This window comes from Spea bombifrons, chromosome 11, assembly GCF_027358695.1.
Source record: "Spea bombifrons isolate aSpeBom1 chromosome 11, aSpeBom1.2.pri, whole genome shotgun sequence".
NCBI classification, from domain to species: domain Eukaryota; kingdom Metazoa; phylum Chordata; class Amphibia; order Anura; family Pelobatidae; genus Spea; species Spea bombifrons.
In genome coordinates this window covers 10,253,251-10,272,386 of record NC_071097.1, presented here as the reverse complement: position 1 = coordinate 10,272,386, position 19,136 = coordinate 10,253,251, and the positions used below count along the sequence as shown (strand labels likewise).

The 19,136-nt window shown below is 40.5% G+C and overlaps 1 protein-coding gene across 5 annotated transcripts in view; it reads right to left on the bottom strand.

The window, feature by feature from the left end:
* Positions 1-928: 928 nt before the first annotated feature.
* GBF1 (golgi brefeldin A resistant guanine nucleotide exchange factor 1) overlaps positions 929-19,136 on the bottom strand; it is a 211,371-nt gene continuing 193,163 nt past the window's right edge. For all 5 annotated transcript variants that reach the window (XM_053450924.1, XM_053450927.1, XM_053450926.1 and 2 more), the window contains exons 35-40: positions 18,711-18,841; positions 13,801-13,902; positions 9,853-9,966; positions 8,806-8,983; positions 8,408-8,512; positions 929-1,921 (exon numbers count right to left, since the gene is read on the bottom strand). In XM_053450924.1, coding sequence (XP_053306899.1) covers positions 1,644-1,921; positions 8,408-8,512; positions 8,806-8,983; positions 9,853-9,966; positions 13,801-13,902; positions 18,711-18,841 — 908 coding nt within the window. In that variant the 3' untranslated portion in view covers positions 929-1,643. The remainder of the gene's footprint in view (positions 1,922-8,407; positions 8,513-8,805; positions 8,984-9,852; positions 9,967-13,800; positions 13,903-18,710; positions 18,842-19,136) is intronic.

Genomic DNA, 19,136 nt, shown 5'->3' with positions numbered 1-19,136 from the left:
TTCTATGGGGAAATATTTTCACTTGCCCAGGGTTAAATTTTTGAATTTTATTCACATTCTTGGTGAGGCGGGACTGGGTGGGAGGCTGTGCGCTTAGAGTGCCTAAGCTTGAGGTGGTCAATGTTTTTGTGGCATGGGATGTTTCATCTTGTGTGTGGTTTTCTTTTTGTTCTTTTTTCCTTCTGTGCAGCCTATAAAATGTGTTTTATCCGATTCCCAGGGCAACAAAACTTTGTTACATAATGATAAGTTTGTTTATGCTATGCCAAATGGATACACTGTCAAATATTGTATTAGTTTAGCAAGACCCGGCTAATTTCACTCTAATACAGTTTGCCTCCTTCCTGCCCACATGGTGTGTCTAATCTGATGTACTAAATTTTCACAATCTCACTCTTAGGATGCTTCACATGATGAAAATTGTAGAAATTCAGTCCGTTACATAATTGAGAAATTATTGTTGTTCCTATGTATACTTTAAAACCTTCATATTTTGTTTGCTTACATATATTGTGTTCTTGCAAATAAAAAAGTTTAAAAAAAACTATATTTGGTAAAGTAAAATTGCACTATATAAAATGTTCTTATACTGCTAAAAGGTAAAGTAACTATTGATAAGTCACTGCAGTTTCAGAATGATTTAACATTTTTAGATATCAATAGTTTAGTGACACTGTGCCATTACACATGCCAGGGTTAAGTGCCAATAAATTTGGAAAAACTCAAATATTAACATAAATGGGATTGGGGGCTTTTTATTGTGCAAAAGTAAATTTATGGACATAGCTTAAATTTACATTTTCATTGTCATTGTTTGGAAACAAGCTACAACATATTGTATATTCGACAAAGCATTTCCAGCAGGAGAAACTCACTGGGATTACATCTGAAGAATGATAGCAGTTAAACTGTTGAACTCAACGCAAACTTGGTTTAGTGACTGCATTTTCACACATTTATTTAACGCTTGGTGACAATGTGAATATATTATCTGATACGGAATTGCAACTGTTTGAGAAATTGCAATTTGCCAGTTGTATACTGCACATTAAACTGAGTCTACACAGATAATATGATATCGAATTGATGACTAATTGTGAAAAAAAGGAGATAACAATATATTTGTATCCTAGATGACGAGTTCAATGACTTTAAAATATTGTTAATGACAATGAAATCATGCTATAAGTACAGCTGAATGATGCAGAGATATTTGAAGACAATAGTATTCTGGGAAAACCACATACCAATCAGCTACATTTCAAGAACAATGGAATGTCATGGTTAAAATAAAACTTCGATGTCTCACATTTAACTGAAAGAGTTAAGGGATGAGAACTGATTTTCCTTTAATTCAACAATGGCTTTTTGTATCCCACACTAGATTCTAGTATATTTTACATTGAAAAAGTTGATACATTATATACAATGTGTCACTGTTTTGTTGTAGGTGGATAACTGTGGGACACAAATTCAGGAAGATTACAGGCATGTTATTTCCTTCCCGTGCAGATTTACCCAACTGGCTATTTTACTCTTAAATAATGGTGTCCTTTGAATAAAAACAGCACCTAGTCTTGTCCTGACCAGCAGTGTTACAAAATTCACAATTAATTGAGGAGCAAAGTCCACAAGGCCAGGAATTAGTTGACCTCTGAAACAGATGTAGAATCACCAGGACGAGGGGTGGAAAGAAGAGGCACTGGAGAAGTAGCCTCTATTAAAGCTGGATTAAGGATAATTGGCAGTGACATTGCAGGGACACCCACTTGAAGTGGGGATGTAAGAGGGTGCAAGATGAGAGGTGATTGTGTAATGTTAGAAGGTATCTCTGTGACAGGACTTATTCTTATCGGATTGCAGGGTGAACTGGGCACAGCTGCTGAATTTGCAGGTATTGATGCACATGGTGATTCTGGGTCTGAAGAGAGAAACAAAAAAGAAATTACATATAGATATACATACAGAACTTACATATAAATATACATCTATATATATATTTTCTACAGATAAAAATAACTCTTAACGACAATTCACACACCTGGCATGTTATGGCTTTAAACGGGTTGCTTTCTTCACCCAAACAGTGTTGCTGTAATGATCAGATGTCGAGGCATTCAGCAACACAGAGATCGGCATCAGGGGTCATTTCTAGCCCCTTCCCCGGGCATCAGCCTGTTTGAAGCTTGCCAATGAACAGCCGAATGATTCAGAGAAAAACTGGGTGAAAGTGCTGTGGTCAGACCAAAATAGAGCTAATTGGCATCAACTCAATTCGCTGTGTTTGGTGGAGGAGGAATGATGCCTATGACCCCAAGAACACAATCCCCACCATCAAACATGGAGGTGGAAACATAATGCTTTGGGGGTGTTTTTTTGCAAAGGGGACAGGACAACTTCACTGCAACAAAGGGACAATGGATGGGGCCATTTACCGTCAAATCTTGGGTGAGAACCTGGGTTACGGATGGGTATTCCAGCATGACAATGACCCAAAACACACGGCCAAGGCAACAAAGGAGTGGCTCAAGAAGAAGCACATTAAGGTCCTGGAGTGGCCAGTCTCCAGACCTTAATCCCACAGAAAATCTGTGAAGGGAGCTGAAGGTTCGAGTTGCCAAATATCAGCCTCGAAACTTTAATGACTTGGAGAGGATCTGCAAAGAGGAGTGGGACAAAATTCCTCCTGAGATGTGGGCAAACCTGGTGGCCAACTACAAGAGACATCTGACCTCTGTGATTGCCAACAAGGGTTTTGCCACCAAGTACTAAGTCATGTTTTGCAAAGGAGTCAAGTACTTATTTCACTGAGTAAAATGCAAATCAATTTATAATTTGAACACTGTTCAAATAAACCTACCATTAAAATTATAGACTGATCATGTCTTTGTCAGTGGGCAAACGTACAAAGTCAGCAAGGGGTCAAATCATGTTTTCCTTCATTGTATATATAAACTTTTTATGAGCAATTCTTAAAATTAGCACTATATTTTTACAAACAATTCTTGTATGGAAATAGTTAAAATACTGGCATGTTAAATGCCCATGGGGTATGTAGTTTTAAAAAATGTATGATTTGATGCGGTAAATTGAATTGGCCCGGTACAACAATGTCCCAAATAACACAGGGGGCAGAATGACGTCCCAAATGTGGCCTTTTAGCCCCCAAACAACCCAACAAACCCATGCATGGGGGATATCGCTGTACTCAGGGGATGCTACTGAACACATATTAGGGTGTTGTTTGGCAGTGACAAACAAGAAGCTGTAAATTCATACCTAATGTAGAATGTGTGTGAAAATAGTGTAGTTTTTAAAAATAAAAATCCTTTCCTCAGGCATTAAAAGGGAAGAGACCTAACAACTTGGTCTTGAAAGCTCACAATTAAACTCTCAGTTAGCCAATAAATGGTATCATTTTAACTATACTTTTCTCCTGTTTTCTCAACGGATAACACGGTACAAAACCTTTTTAAAAATAAATGATTTGATGGGGTAAATTAATTAAATTTCCAATTTTTGTATCACTGTACCAAGGAGATGTTGCTAAATGCATGTTGTGGTGTTTTGTGACATATACCAGGAAGTGTAAATTCACACCTGAATTAAAATGTGTGACTGACAAAAGACTGGTGGTAGAATTAGAGAACAGAAAGAGTTAAAATACTAGCATTTGAAATAGCCTGGGGTGTCTAGTCTTTAAAAATATATGGCTTGATGTGATAAACTGCATTGGATGACTTCAGAGATGTTCTAAATAGCACATGATGCAGAATTTGGAAAAAAAATGGTTTGGAAGTAGCAAAATGCTAACTGTAATTATTGCCCAATAACTTGCAGAAAAAAGCAAAAAAACACCGGCTCACAATGCATTGTCCTTAACCCCTTAATGACAATTGACGGTCTGGGCACGTCACCCGAAAACAAAGGGTCTCTCAGAACCTCCTGAGAATCTGGCTCCACTTGCAGGTTGAATACAGGTACTGCATTCAACCATGCAAGTCAACAGAGCCCAGCTTTCTAATCACAATGTGATTAGGAAAATAAATAAATAATAATTAAAAAAAAAATAGTAAAATGTAAAAATAATTTCCCACTAATGTCACCATCAGGGGAACCTTCAAGTTCCAAAAAAATAAATAAAAGGCAAAAAAATACGTGTATATGTATATATATATATATATATATATATATATATATATAGATAGATATAATATATATATATATACACACACAAAACATTTTTTATGAGCAAGTCCTAAAATTATCGCTTTAGCTTAAAAAATTTTTGCATTAAAAGAGTTAAAATACTGGCATGTTAAATGCCCATGGGGTGTCGACTTTAAAAGTTGATGGGGTAAATTGAATTGGCCGGGTTCAACAATGTACCAATTAACACAGGGGGAAGGATGACCACATGTCTAATTCCCAATTAGAAAAATGCACACGTCCCAAATGTGGCCTTTCAGTCCCCCAAAAACCCAACAAACCCATGTATGTGGGTACGCTGTACTTATGAGATGTTGCTGAACACATATTGGGGTGTTGTGTGACAGTAGCATATAGCAGGAGCTGTGAATTAATACCAAAATTATGTGTGGGGGAAACATACACGGCTGCAACCTTTAAAAAAAAGCTGGGGGTAAAATGTGTGCATGCAAAGAGTTAAATTAGTAGCATTTGAAATACCCTGGGGTGTCTAGTTTTCAAATATATATGGGTTTATTGGACACACTGAAATGGCCGGGCTCAAAGATGTACCAAATAGGGCATGGGCAGTGGATCACCAAATGCCAAAATTCAACATTGAAAAATGTGCATGCCCCAAATGTGGCCCTTTTGCCCCCAAACAGCAAAACCCATTCATATGGGCTATCACTGTACTCAGGAGATGCTGAACACATATTGTTTTATCATAGTGACATATGCCGGTACCTGTTAATTCATACCTGAAGTAAACTGTGTGTGAAAAAAAAGGCAAAAAAATGACTACCACAAAGTTTGACAAAGACTGGTGGTAGAATTAGTGCATAGAAAGAGTTAAAATACTAGCATTTGAAATACCCTGGAGCAGGGCCGGCCCGACAATGGAGCCGAGTGGGGCAACCGCTCCAGGCGGCACTTTTTTTTTTTTTTAAAGCCGAGAAGAGAGAGAGGGCGCCGAGTGGTTTTATCTTACCAAGTTGTCCGTTCCCGCTCGGCGCCCCTCTCTCTCTCCTCTGCGAGCCCTCTAGCCCGGTCTTGGTGCCGGCTTGTAATGTTGAGCGCCGGAAGATGATGTCATTTCCGGCGCTCAGCGTTACAAGCCGGCACCGAGACCGAGCAGGGAGACTCACCGCAGGACTGCTGAAAGGTAAGTACGGGGGGGGGAGGAAGGGTAGATAATGGGGGGGGGGCATTTTAAACTTCGCCCCAGGCGGCATTTTGTCTTGGGCCGGCCCTGCCGTCTAGCCATCAGAAATTGACCCTTGTCATTTTTTTTCTGCTTTTAACACATCAACTTTGAGGATGAAATGTTCACTTGCTGCTTAATATATCCCACCCACTGACAGGTGCCATAATAACAAGATTATCAGTGTTACTCACTTCACCTGTCAATGGTCATAATGTTATAGCTGATCAGTGTATATGCATACAAATACACCAATATATCAAATATAACCATCTATTGTGTATATTTATCTTTATATGCCAATAACATTTATATAATCGATCACTACAAGAAAGATATAGTGGAGCTGGAGAGGGTTCAAAGACGGGCAACCAGAGTAATAAGGGGAATGGAAGGACTACAGTACCCAGAAAGATTATCAGAATTAGGGTTATTTAGTTTGGAAAAAAGACGGCTTAGGGGGGACTTAATAACTATGTATAAATATATAAGGGGGCAGTACAGAGATCACTCCCAGGACCTATTTATACCCAGGACTGTATCTATAACAAGGGGACATCCTCTACGGCTGGAGGAAAGAAGGTTTCTACACCAGCACAGACGGGGGTTCTTTACAGTAAGAGCGGTGAGACTATGGAACTCTCTGCCAGAGGAAGTGGTAATGGTAAACTCAATAAAAGAGTTTAAAAGGAGCCTGGACGTGTTTCTTGAAAGCAATAATATTACAAGTTATGGATATTAGATTAACAGGGACAGAACGTTGATCCAGGGATTTATTCTGATTGCCATATTTGGAGTCGGGAAGGAATTTTCCCCCTGGTATGGGGCAATTGGCATCTGCTTCATAAGGGTTTTTTGCCTTCCTCTGGATCAACACAGTAGGGACACAATATGTATATAGGTTGAACTTGATGGACTTTGGTCTTTTTTCAACCTTATGAACTATGTTACTATGTTACTATGTTACTATTGGTGTACTGTACCGTAGCTACTTTTAGTAACATTTTAATTATGAATAAAACACGGACTATACAAATTGAACCCCTTAACGACAAAGACCGTACATGTACGGGCTTGCAGTGCAACGTGATAACAACAAAGCCCGTACATGTACGGGCTGCCATTTCGGCGGTTTTGCAGCATCCACGGAAGCCTCAGAAGTGAGGCTGACCGTGGATCCGGGAAGGAAAGCCCTCCCCGCAAGAAAAATGGCTGCCGCCGCACCGATCACTGCGCTCAGGAGATGTTACTGAACACGTATTGGGGTGTTGTTTGACACGGACATATAGCAGGAGCAGTACATTTATAACTGAAGTACAACGTGTGTGAAAAAAAATTTAAAAAAAATTACTACCATAAAATTTGCCAAAGGCTGGTGGTAAAATTAGTGCATGGAAAGGGTTAAAATACCAAAATTTCAAATACCTTGACGTGTCTAGTTTTCAAAAATATTTGGTTTGATGGGGTAAATTGTATTGGCTGGCTTCAAAGATGCTCGAAATAGTATATGTGGGCAGACTTTTTGACAATTTAAAAAATGCACACCTCTCAAAAAGGGCCTTTTAGTCCGCGAACAAACCCATGCATGTGGGGTATCACTGCGCTCAGGAGATGTTGCTGAACACATATTGGGATGTTTGGCAGTGACATATACCAGGAGCTGTAAATTTATACCTGGAGTACAACGTGTGTAAAAAAAAATACTACCATAAAGTTTGACAAAGGCTGACGGTAGAACTAAACAGGGCCGGCCTGACAATGGAGCCGAGTGGGGCAACCGCTCCAGGGGGCACTTTTGAAGGGCGGCACTTTGCGCCCCAAGCCCTTTATTTTTTGTTTTTAAAGCGAAAGAAAGAGAGAGGGGCTGTCAGTACCCGCTCGGCGCCCCTCTCTCTCCTCTGCGGCGAGTCTCCCTGTTCGGTCTCGGTGCCGGCTTGTAATGCTGAGTGCTGGAAGATTACCTCATTTCCGGCACTCAGCATTACAAGCCGGCACCAAGACCGAACAGGGAGACTCGCCGCAGGACTGCTGAAAGGTAAGTACAAGGGGGGGGGGGGTAAAGGTAGATAATGGGGGGGGCGGCAGGGATGGAGGGAGAGGAAGGGTAGATAAGGGGGGGGGCGGCATTTTAAAATTCGCCCCAGACGGCACTTTGCCTTGGGCCGGCCCTGGAACTAGAGCATGGAAATGGTTAATATACCAGCATTTGAAATACCTTGGGGTGTCTAGTTTTTAAAAATATATGGTTTGATGGGGTAAATTTCATTGGCCGACTTCAAAGATACCTGAAATAGCACATGGTGCAGAATTGGGTATTTCTAATCTCATGACAAATAGTAGAATCTATTTAGCAGGTTTTTTCATTAGTTTTTGCAGATGAGTAAAAGCTACTACTTTTTTTTTTTTTTTTTTTTTTTTTTAACTTTTTCTCCTCTGGTCTTTTCTGTTACACCGGTACAAAGAAAAGCTACTACTTTTTTTTTAACTCTTTCTCCTCCGGTCTTTTCTGTTACACCGGTACAAAGAAGAAACTCCATTCCAGAGGAAGGGTAGATAAGGGGGGGGCGGCATTTTAAAATTCGCCCCAGGCGGCACTTTGCCTTGGGCCGGCCCTGGAACTATTGAAGAATCCACTTTAATGAATTTAAGTATTATTTAATTTAATTTCGGCACATATTGTGGTGTCGTTTGTAAATTTTGCGCAGCACTTTATTTCTTTGTTTTGTGTATTATCTTTTACACACTTGTGGTCAGTGTGTTGGTTCTGCTGCACCAAGGTATTATGTTTGTCCTGAAAAAAACAATATATAATATGTGTGGGAGCACGAAATGAGAAAGAAGAAAATCACAGCTAAACAGCAACACTGAAAAATGTTAAAAGAGCCATTGTCCAACAACATACTACGAGTAAGAAACAGAATTGTCATTGAGGGGTTAATATAAGTAGCAATTCAATATGCTTTTGATAGCTCCATCTTTTATTTAGATGTACTTTGTGTTCTAGGTAAATCTTACCACATGGTCCTTTTTCAGGTTGTTTTTCCAACGGTGCTGGAGTAGAAGTCCTTAAGTCTGTAGGAGAAGAAGAACAGTGCTCTGGTGCAGCCACATGGGGAAGCTCTGAATGCAAGAGCAAGAAATACCTTGGTTACCAATTAAAAAAAACAGCTTATACACAAGAAAACTTTGCAAATATTTATTGTAAAAACTTATGTATTGAGGGAAAGGGGTAGATTTCAATTTATGTAGTGTGAGGGGTTACACAAATATACATATAATTATATATATAAAAAATAATCAGCAGTACCAGTATTTGTGATGAACATGCTGTTTAAGATCATATGGGCTATGTATAAAAATGACAGTTGGCACAGGAAACCTACATCAGTTGTACAGAATAACCTAGGACATACCTTGGATGACTGTTTGCTTGAAAAGTTCTTCCCTCAGATGAGGAAGAAAGCAATCTATCCTCTCCCATGTTATTTCCCATAGGTCCGAGTATCCAGTTCTAGAGTCTGCACTGTGAAAAATTCCTGCAGTGTCCATAACTAGTAGCATGTTTTTAAGAGACTCAGGAATAGCCTCCATCTGGAACAAATGAAAATGCTTGCAGTTTAACCCATTCAGTCCTGAGTTTTTTTCATAACCAAATTATTTTTTGTGATTTTTACAATATGTTTGCTTCCATAGTTGGTGTACCCAAACAAGTTATATATCATTTTGTTGGAGAAGTAGGACCTTTTTTTAAAATAATAGAAATATATAAAACATAATAACTAGTGATAACAGATTAATAAAAACCTATACTAAAAACAGAAAAAAAATCACATTTTTGAAATTTTTTCTTCTATACTGTAAGCACCACAGCTGAAGAATGACCCAATTTAGGTTCAGCAACATCTCCTAAATACAGTCATACTCCACATACATTTGTTTATGTTCCATATGGCTACATCCATGCTTTACATGGATTGTATATTACATATTCAATGATAATGTAACCGTGAGCGCTGTTATACATGATGAATTGTCAGGAAGCCCGTACAGAGGAGAGTCCAGACTGTGGATAAGGGGTCCTAAGGGGCTTCTTGCCACACGCGTTAAGGGGACCCAATGGGTTAAAAAAGCTTTAATACTGGATATTTACACTTATTTCACGTATCCGTGGAATAGGGGCATGCTGGTCTAATTAAGTATAGTAACAAATATCTAATATTATCAATTTAAAATTTATACCTTATCAATCATAGCATTACTAAAATGAATATAGGAAAAGCCATTATAATTTAACTGACCTCAAGAGACATGCAAACCACTGAATAGCTAATTTACACATGAGAGAAAAAAAAAACAAATTTTTGTTGGCTACTTTAAAATGTACTGTATTAACACATTAACCACACACCTAACACATGTTCAAATAAATTTAATCAACTGTTGACTGTATGGATCCATACCAGTAGGTCACTTGAGCCGGCGTGCATGTACTTGTCCATGAAATCAAGTATTGTCAGCCACAGGGCAGCAAATGTAGCCAGGGAGAGCAAGGGAGAAAGATGTTGCAGGAAGACCTACACACAAAACATGCAAAAAGTGTTAAATATCCTTTATGAAATACTGTTTAACAAAAAAAAATGTTTTTAGCACCGGAAGGCTCAGGCAGGTTCCTGTGGTGCCTTATCCAGGGGGATGCCCACTGCCCAAGGAGGCTGCAGAAGAGCAGGGTTAGGGATCTGTTCAAAAAGGAGAACTTGGATGACCTTCTGCTTGAACTGAAGGTATATTTTTTTTATACATAATTCAAACAAATCGAACATCTCCATTTGTATTAAACAAATGGCAACTTTCTTATACCAAATTTTGGCTTTGCAGTTAACCAAACATGGTTGTCAGCCAAGTCAACACCACCTATGTGCTCATTGTAGTCTGCTATGCAATTTGGTTTAGTGGCATTTTTCCTTTGACGTATGTAGTCACAATGCACTCACTGTGTGTCGTGGACAAAATACACACACTTTCCATGGTGGAAAGCAATGACAGACCCATGACTTGGCCTGGTCTGTAAAAGATACTTTGGGAGAGCTTTACAGTACAGACCCACAGGTCACAGTCTGAAACAAAAAACAATTTTGAAATAAAGGGACAGCTGTGTAATAGTTGTCCACACACACACGCACAATACCCATAATTAAGGGGTAGGATGAGGTCCCAGACAATTTTACCACTTGTCCCCACAGAGTTAGGGCAGCCTGGGGGATTTAAATGCAAGTCCTTCTCCTTATAAACCTGAAAGGAGAAAGTGTACCTTGTCACACTTTCACAAAGGTTATACCTTGCCCTCTTGGAAGGTATATATATTGCTTGAAAATCAGCCTTCATTTGTACTGGGTTAATTGATGCAGATATTCTGCTATGGGGTATAGATTTTCCTTAAATGTGTTAAACATGTGGTGTTCAATCAGTTTTACTTTATATCATATGATGGTTCAGTCCTAAGAAGGCAAAGGTTGTTATAATTTTTTAAGTTAGAAATCTATCCCTGGTCATCACTGCAAGATGAGTGCGCATGGCAGGGCATCAGACACTTGATCTTAATAAGACCCCCCCAACTATTATATAACCACCTTATCCATCTTCTCCCTATAGAGAAGCCAGAGAAGAACGGTTAATGTGAAAAAACAATATGCTGCCATATGGGCTTGGAAGAAAATAAATTCATGTTGAGCAAACATTTTTCTTTCCTTAACGTCCATATGGCAGCAATAGGAGAGAGCTGACTATCCAAAGAAGGGAAATAATGGACAACTGCCTGGAGGACAGCATAACTAGACATTAAACATGCCAGCAACAAAAGGTTTCACTATAAGAGTAAGGGTAAAGCTGAACAGAAGAATATATATATATGTAGTTATTGATTTTTTTGTCCAAACGTTGGTGTGTTACTTACCTTTGATACAACTATGGTTGTAGAAGCATTGCTACACACTAATCTACAAACACCAGACAAGCCAGAAGGCTTGTTTTTTTTCCCCTCAGAAATCTCATGGTGCTGCTACAACCGCAGGGGATTCTGGGTAGGCACATGCAAGGTCAACAATGATCACCTTTTGCCTCTATATGCACTTTATACATGGATCCCTTGAAAGTAAATGACAGTCTTTTAAAATTTGTAAAAAATATTTTACTAATCACATAGTGATCAGAAAGCTGGGCTCCGAAATCACTTGCAGTGTTGATTGTGACCGATCACAGCGCATCCTGGGGTAAGTGTTCGGTGTTGCTTTTAAAATGGGCACACAGTGTATGGCGGATGTTGACGCCCATGATGCCGATCTCGGTGTTGCTGAATGCCTCGACATCGAGGCATTACAGCAACACAGTCTAAGCGAAGAAAGTGGTGTAAGCTTGTTTAATGACGTGTCAGGCACGTCATAGGTTGTTAAGTGACCGTTTTTCCGTGACGTGTCTGACCCGTTAATGGACGTTAAGGAGTTAATACTTGAGGCATGGGGGAGCACAAGAAATACCAGTAACAAAAGTTATGACGGGTAAAGGTGCTGGGAAACCCTTCCACTTAAAATTAAGGGGTGGTACAAGAGACATTGCTTGCACTGTGCGAGCAACGCACAGGTAAGCAGCAGGGCCCCTGTGGACTATTATTTTCGGCCATATTTTGTTATTTCGGCATTTCGCCAATAATGCCACTCCCGACCGATAAGTTTCAGCCACCAATATATCGGTGCATCCCTAATAAAATTGACAGAAGACTACAGAAGAGCTACTTACCGTTTCAGTGAGTTGCTATCCAGTTGTAGACACAAAAATCAAGGAGGACTTTAGTCTAGGCCTAAACCTCTTCTGATAACACTACATATACATAGGTCTTAAGCGATGTTTTGCTCTTCTGGCAAAAAAGTCATCCTTCAACAGGGTGTTATGGTTAACGGGAGACAAGAGCCTTTTGCAGAAGGTTTACTTCTGACAGATTGAATACTGTCTATTCCATCTAGATTATGTCCTGATCTGCCAGTTTTTTGGGAACCAGTTCCGGTTTCAGGCAGGTAACTGCCTTATAGCTTCAACTAACCAGGATGTTGGCATGGTTCTGAAAGATGGCAACCAAAACAGGGTTAAAAGGTGTGGTTGCTCATATGCCACCTTAAAGTTGGGTGTATTCCACCTAGCTAAAGTGGTATTTAAGGCTTGCATCCCTTTTAATGTCCAGTAAATAAATATATGAATCTTGATAATGTTGTCAAGCAGTAATTAACATCCAAGAAAAAAACCATTTATAATTTAGTCTCAGGGTTGGAATAGAATGATGGTAGTAATTAATCCTTAATTAACCAAATTGGAAGATTTAGTTAAGTTACTCCATAAGTATATTGTAGGGAAAAGTACTGTGTAATGAAAATTCCTCAAATTAAATGTGTGTAGGCTGTATTTAGAGACAATATCAGCAGACCATCATGGAAACACTCATACCCCTACCAGTGAGCTTAAAATACTGTAGTGGATAAAACGGTTGGTTTAGTCCATGCCCCTGAAGCAAACACCCTTGTGGTGACCTATGATTGGTCTGAGGCTTTAGGTAACCTAAACTAGGATAGTGGTATGCCTGGCTAACCTGCCAATCACAACATTCACTAAGGCAGATAATACTGTATTGCTTGATTTTCTAGTCAGACAAATCTAGGTTATGCGTAAGATTCTTCAGTGTTGGCTAGGTTTTGACAGAATGCTCCAGTGCCATATCTTATACTTCAACTCATGCCTGGCACATGAAAAGTTGGTTAAAACAGGCTATTCCCGCTTTTACCTTCACAAGGCTTTTTGGTGTCAGACTGAACAGTTACTGAAGAGTAACAAGCCAGTCAGACAAAATATGTATAGGCAAAGTCAGGATAGCTCCTACCCATGCGCCTATAGCAGCCATGAAAGACTTACGAACTTTTGAACAGAGATGTAACTGAAGAAAAAATTCAACATGCCTCAATAATAGAAAAAGGCGACAAAAAAATAAATAAACACATTTCCCATCAAAACTGTTCCCTAAATGAATAGCTAACAGAAAGGCTGTGTTGGTGAATTTTTTTCCTGTTGCTTGAAACAGCAGTAGAAGCTGCATGTAGGCACCAGAAGAGGTAGCTCCAACTTTAAATCAGAAGCTGGCACGGGGAAAGGTTAAATCAACCCTCACCACCCGACAAGATGGTACTGCTTCCAGCAACTACCCGGAAGAGGACAGAGAAAAAAAAAAACACTGGGAGGATGGGTAAAGGGGTGTCTGTGTGGGTGGCTTTATTTATGTCCAGGGTCTGTCCTACAATTGAAACAACCCCGTTGTTGCTGCCACATGGACATCAGGGAGATCATCTGGTAAAGTGAGGGATGTATTTCAATACCTTAGAAAGTAGAGTGGAAGCTCTCATTCTTGTCTCTTCCATACCTCCCACATCAGCTGGGCTAATATTTTCCAAGAGTTTTGTCAATAATGGAAACAGCACCTATTGGCATATTTGAAGGAATATAAGACATTAGTAAGATGGTTTTGGGTAAGTTGGAACTTATCACCTGGTTTAACATGACATTAAGTAAAATAGCCAAATATTGACTCTACAGTATAGTATTTTATACAAGGTTTTAAGACAAATCAATGACCAAAAAAAACTAAAGAGAATTTTGTGACCCCCATTAGCATCAAAACCAGCTTACAGTGGCAAAATTACCCAGCTACACACTCCCAGAAAAAAGAAACCACCTTTTCATAACATACCATTAACTGAACATCTACTGAGTGGTGTATAACCAATTTCATGAAGGCTTTACTAATTAAACATTGGATCTATAGTAATCTGTATCTAATTAAGACAGAAACATGGAATTTGATGGCAGATAAGAACTATTTGGCACACCTATTTTCCTCCTGTTGTACAAAACTGAACCTTATTTGGTAATTTTTCTCATCCTATATTCAGAATTCCAGCACATCTCTATAATTATGATAAATTCAAAATTCGGGTACAGTTATTACTAGACTTGTGCATTCGTATTCAGGCGAACATGAAAACAAACATGGCAGCGGCAAAACGTACGTGAAGGCATCCCTTCCCCATCTAGCCTACCTTATCTATGCAGCATCGAAGGGGTTAACAGGAGCGGAAATCCGTAGGTTCACTACCAGGAGTTAAAGGGCCGTACGAGTGAATCTATTGGTCGCCTACTCTGGCATCAACCAATTGGTGGAAGCTAGAGGAGGCCCCTGCCGGCGACCAATAAAGTCATTTTTTTTTTTTTTAATATATATTTTATTTTCACAATAAGCGTATATTTTGTTTTCACAATAAGCGTAGAGGTCAGGAAGGGGAGGGTAGGAAGGGATAGGTTGAGTACAACACTCCAAGGAAAAGGGAGACATGAGACCCATCACAGCAGGACTAGCAAAACAGTAAATATCTAACAGACGATACCATATGAGGTACAGAAACACATAAGTGTATACATGCGTCAGTAACCAAAGCACCTCTCATATCCGTGAGCATTGTTGAGCACAGAAAAGCATAAATTTGACTAGTACAAGTCAAGTGGAGGACACACAGGGTAGGACAAGGAACAAAACACAGAGGAAAGGGAACAGAGAAACAAAGGCTAAGAGAGAACAAGGATAGGAGAGGAAGAAAGAAAAACAAACCCAACCCACCCCCAAACAGTCGACACAGCACTCTACACAGCATTCCATCCCTGAACATCCGGACTCACAATATATTCCATCCAATAATAACACATTCTCCCGTATTTCTCACTCTGGTCATCAGAGGACATAGCTAATTCTACCAATGCTCTTATGTGTTCCACTTTCAAAATCCACTCCTTGAATGAAGGAGGTAAGGGGTCTTTTACCAATGAAGCGGTATAAAAGCTTTTGCCGCTTTCAGTAGGTGAGGTACTATCGACTTCTATAACTTGAGATCAATTGAGTGGTATAGTGCAATAGGAACGTTTCAGGCAAAAACGGTATTGAAGAGTTTGTGAACCTTGCCAAGAGCGCATTTTAGGAATATAGAATTGCCTGCGGCGAGTTCGCAGTGCCCGAGCTAAACGTTCATAATACACTGTTCATAACACAACTGCCTCCATCTCAGAAAAGAACACCTCGTAAGTCTTTACGCAAAAGAACCAACTGCTGAAAGGCCGTGTCTGTTAGTATCCTTATGTGCTTGTTCTAGAGTCACTATTTCTTGATACAGTTTCCCAAAGACGGCTGAATCAGCTCTCTTCCTTTCAGCACCAACCTTTATGAAATGCCCGCGAACCACACATTTATGAGCCTCCCAGACAGTCAGCGGGGAAACGTCAGGCGAACGGTTGTCCAAAAAATAGTCAAAAGTGTTTTTGTTTCGGCCTGGAGCACCGAGTCAGAAAAAAAGCCTTTCATTAAGTCTCCACGTTGCAGAAGTCGGTCTAATCAGTGTCGAAGTCAGAGACATTACCAGCTGTGCGTGGTCCGGCCAGGTGATCAGTCCGTAGTGTGCCGTCTTCAATTAAGTAAGATGATAATATGGCATAAACAGATAATCAATTCTAGTGTAGAGCCCTCTAGGAGTAGAAAAACTATAATCCCTATCACAGGGATGTAGCGCCTTCCAGCAGTCCACCAGTTGGAAGTCATGTAATAAGGCTTTCATCTTTTGGGAGATATGTGTGGGTGTGCAGGAGTGCCCTTCAGAAGTATCCACCATGGGTTCAAAAGCTAAATTGAAATCTCCGCCAAGGACTCTCTTGAAAAGACTGCAGCAACCTGATAATCCTGGAAAGGCAGCGGTGCTGATGTCTATTAAGTAAATAAACATTAGCAAAGGTATCTAGGGAATCCACTATAGTAGCCTTCACAAAAAAAATCTACCACCACGTGTCACGTGGGCTTCCTCAATAAATGGTGTATGTTTATCAAAAAGTGTAGCTGTGCCTTTGAACTTAGATGCTAGATTATTACTAAAAAAAAAAAAAAAAAACCCATCGGGTAAGAAGGTATGAACATAAAATAATTAAAAAATAATATATATATATTTATTTGTGTATATCATCTGTGAAATGCAATCAAAAAAGACCTCTATCGAATTAAGCAGGACTGTGCGAGTCCCCGAGAGGAGAGGACTCCGTGATAATACCGAAGCACATGCCCCAGGGATGCTTAGAACTGAAGAAGTGCAAATCACAAAGCAAAATAGTACATTACGTAAAGTATATGCACAATATCTGTGGCAGCAGCCATAACTTGTGTGTTATGTCCCGTCACACATCTTCGGCTGGCGAGAGCAAAGGCAGATGGGGAAACAAGACATATACGTGACCACAGTGATAGCCAATACAATAGCCACAGTTCAAGTGTCCCTTCGGGTAGGACACACACTGTAGAATGCAGGTCCGGAGACCGGACACGTAAACAAATAAAATAAAAAACCACCATAGGGCCGAACAACTCAAAACATAGGGCCTCGGAGATGTGTACGATGATGTCCTTCAAGGGACTACTCACTGCGCAGGACAACCATCACCCCTCTCTCGCAAACTCTCTCGGAGGAGTAGCGTCACGGTGAGGGACAGGTATCAAATCCAGCTGCCTCTGCGGTCCCCTGGGTCTGGATGTCTTACGGCGGCGCAGATGACAGACGATCTACCAGGTCCCCAGGTAAGCGCAGCTCTGGCAGTCCCCGGTCCTCGATGTGTAGATCAGCAATGCTGAGATCTTCCAAAAACTCTGGGAGCTTATGGTGGTATCTCAGTGATTTAATGGTATTATCTGAAAATTCAGGCTAAAGGGGTAACCCCAACTATACCTCAGCTCTCGCCTCAGAAATATCATCATAGAAAGCTACCTCATGGCCAAGAACCCAGATCCGGCGCCCTATTCATGATGGTTTCCTTCAGCCGATAATCTACCCTATGGCAAACAACATCCCGTGGGGGGCTGTCGGGGGCCACGTGGCCGCAAAGCACGATACATGCAGACTACCGCATCCCGGCATTGAGGAGCAAATTAAATAGTTCGGTAAGTACCCGAAATACATCTTCCTCCTCCTGGGGTCGTGCTTCAGACAGGCCTCGGACTTCTAAGATCTTCTAAGCGCCAGGTAAAGGGTGTGTTGTGTGGATATTTTCACCATCTGCTAGAGATTATGGGTCAGGCTCCTGTTCCTGAGTGGTAAGCTGTTTCTCGAGGCCCAGCAATTCTGGCTTCAGGGACGCCATCTCCTCCTTCACCGTATGCTTGAGCGCCGTAATGAGGGTACTGAAGACATTCCTCCACGGGGCAGAGGCAAACAAACGATGCACAATCACCTGGCCTGGGAGATCCATGGAGGAATCCTCACCTCCACTCTGCTGGCTGTCTTCTGTACCCACTGTGCTCACAGGCGAGGGAACCTCGAGGCCTTCAGATGGTTGCAAGGTGAGATCTTGTGGCGTCTGAAAATATTCCCGCAATGAGGTGGAAGCTGGCTTGCCCTTGCCCCTAGGGGTCTCTGGGTCATCTTGCAGCTTTTTATTTCTGCCTATGATGCAAGATGGCTAAAGATAGCTAGTAAACGTTAGGGCCGTGGCGGAGCTCCTCACTTAAGCGTCCATCTTCTCTGACAGCTAACCTATTCTATACTCCAATAAAGTCATTCTTATGGCCCTTTAACTTCTGAAGGCAAACCTATGGATTTCCGCTCCTGTTTATCTACGCAGCATCGCATAGGTTAATGGAGCGGAAATCCGTAGGTTCCTCGTCAGAAGTTAAAGACCTTTAACTCTTGGAAGGGAGAGACAGGCTATATTCCGCAATCAGAAGTCAAAGGGCTGTGCGGGAGACTATTTGTCGCCCGCAGGGGCCTTCTCTGGCATCAACCACTTCATTGGTTGATGGCAGAGGAGGCCCCTGACAGCAACCAATAGAGTCGCTGGTACAGACTTAAAATCCTGGTAGTGTGTACTGCGTTAACCCTATATTAACCCCTTCTGCAAAAAAACGTCAACAAACAAAGAAATAATCGAACACGAAGAATGTACAAGAATACTCGCCCGACCTGAACATAGGAACAGGCGAATATTCATGGAATACCAAGACTCTTTTCCCCACGTAGAGGAAGAGTTATTACTATTAATCACTAGTCCTACATAAATGTTCATATTTATATTCACAATATATTAAAGTACATACAAAACAGCAAATTATTATTTTGTGTCATCCTCCCAAAACAAGTTATTGAGCAAGAATTAAAATATAACAGTTACAAACAGAAGAATTACATAAAAGCAAAATGCTGTCTTTTACCTTATTAAAGCATGACTCCCATTCCAGAGCATCTAATGTCTGTAGATCATGGACCAAGAGAGCTCGTTGCAGATAAGTGAGTGCCTGCATTCTAACCTGACGCCTTGCATCACAACACAGCCATGCAATGCCTACAAAACAACGATGAAATATATAGACTTTACACAAACAAACCTTTGCAGAGTGCAAAGGGATTGGTTATTTTATCCATGTTCCTTTCCCTGAGATTAATTGCTTCTCATACAATTAGTATTTAGTTAATACAATCTGTGTAAGTTGTTCTGGAACAGAATCAAAAGAAAGTTGTATCACTGTGTGAAGCTCTCATGGTTAATTACACACATTATGAACAACAAAATGGCTAACAAAAGTTTATTTCCTCTACTAGCACGTAAAAATTGAGATCTTTCACAGCTTGTTCCCTTC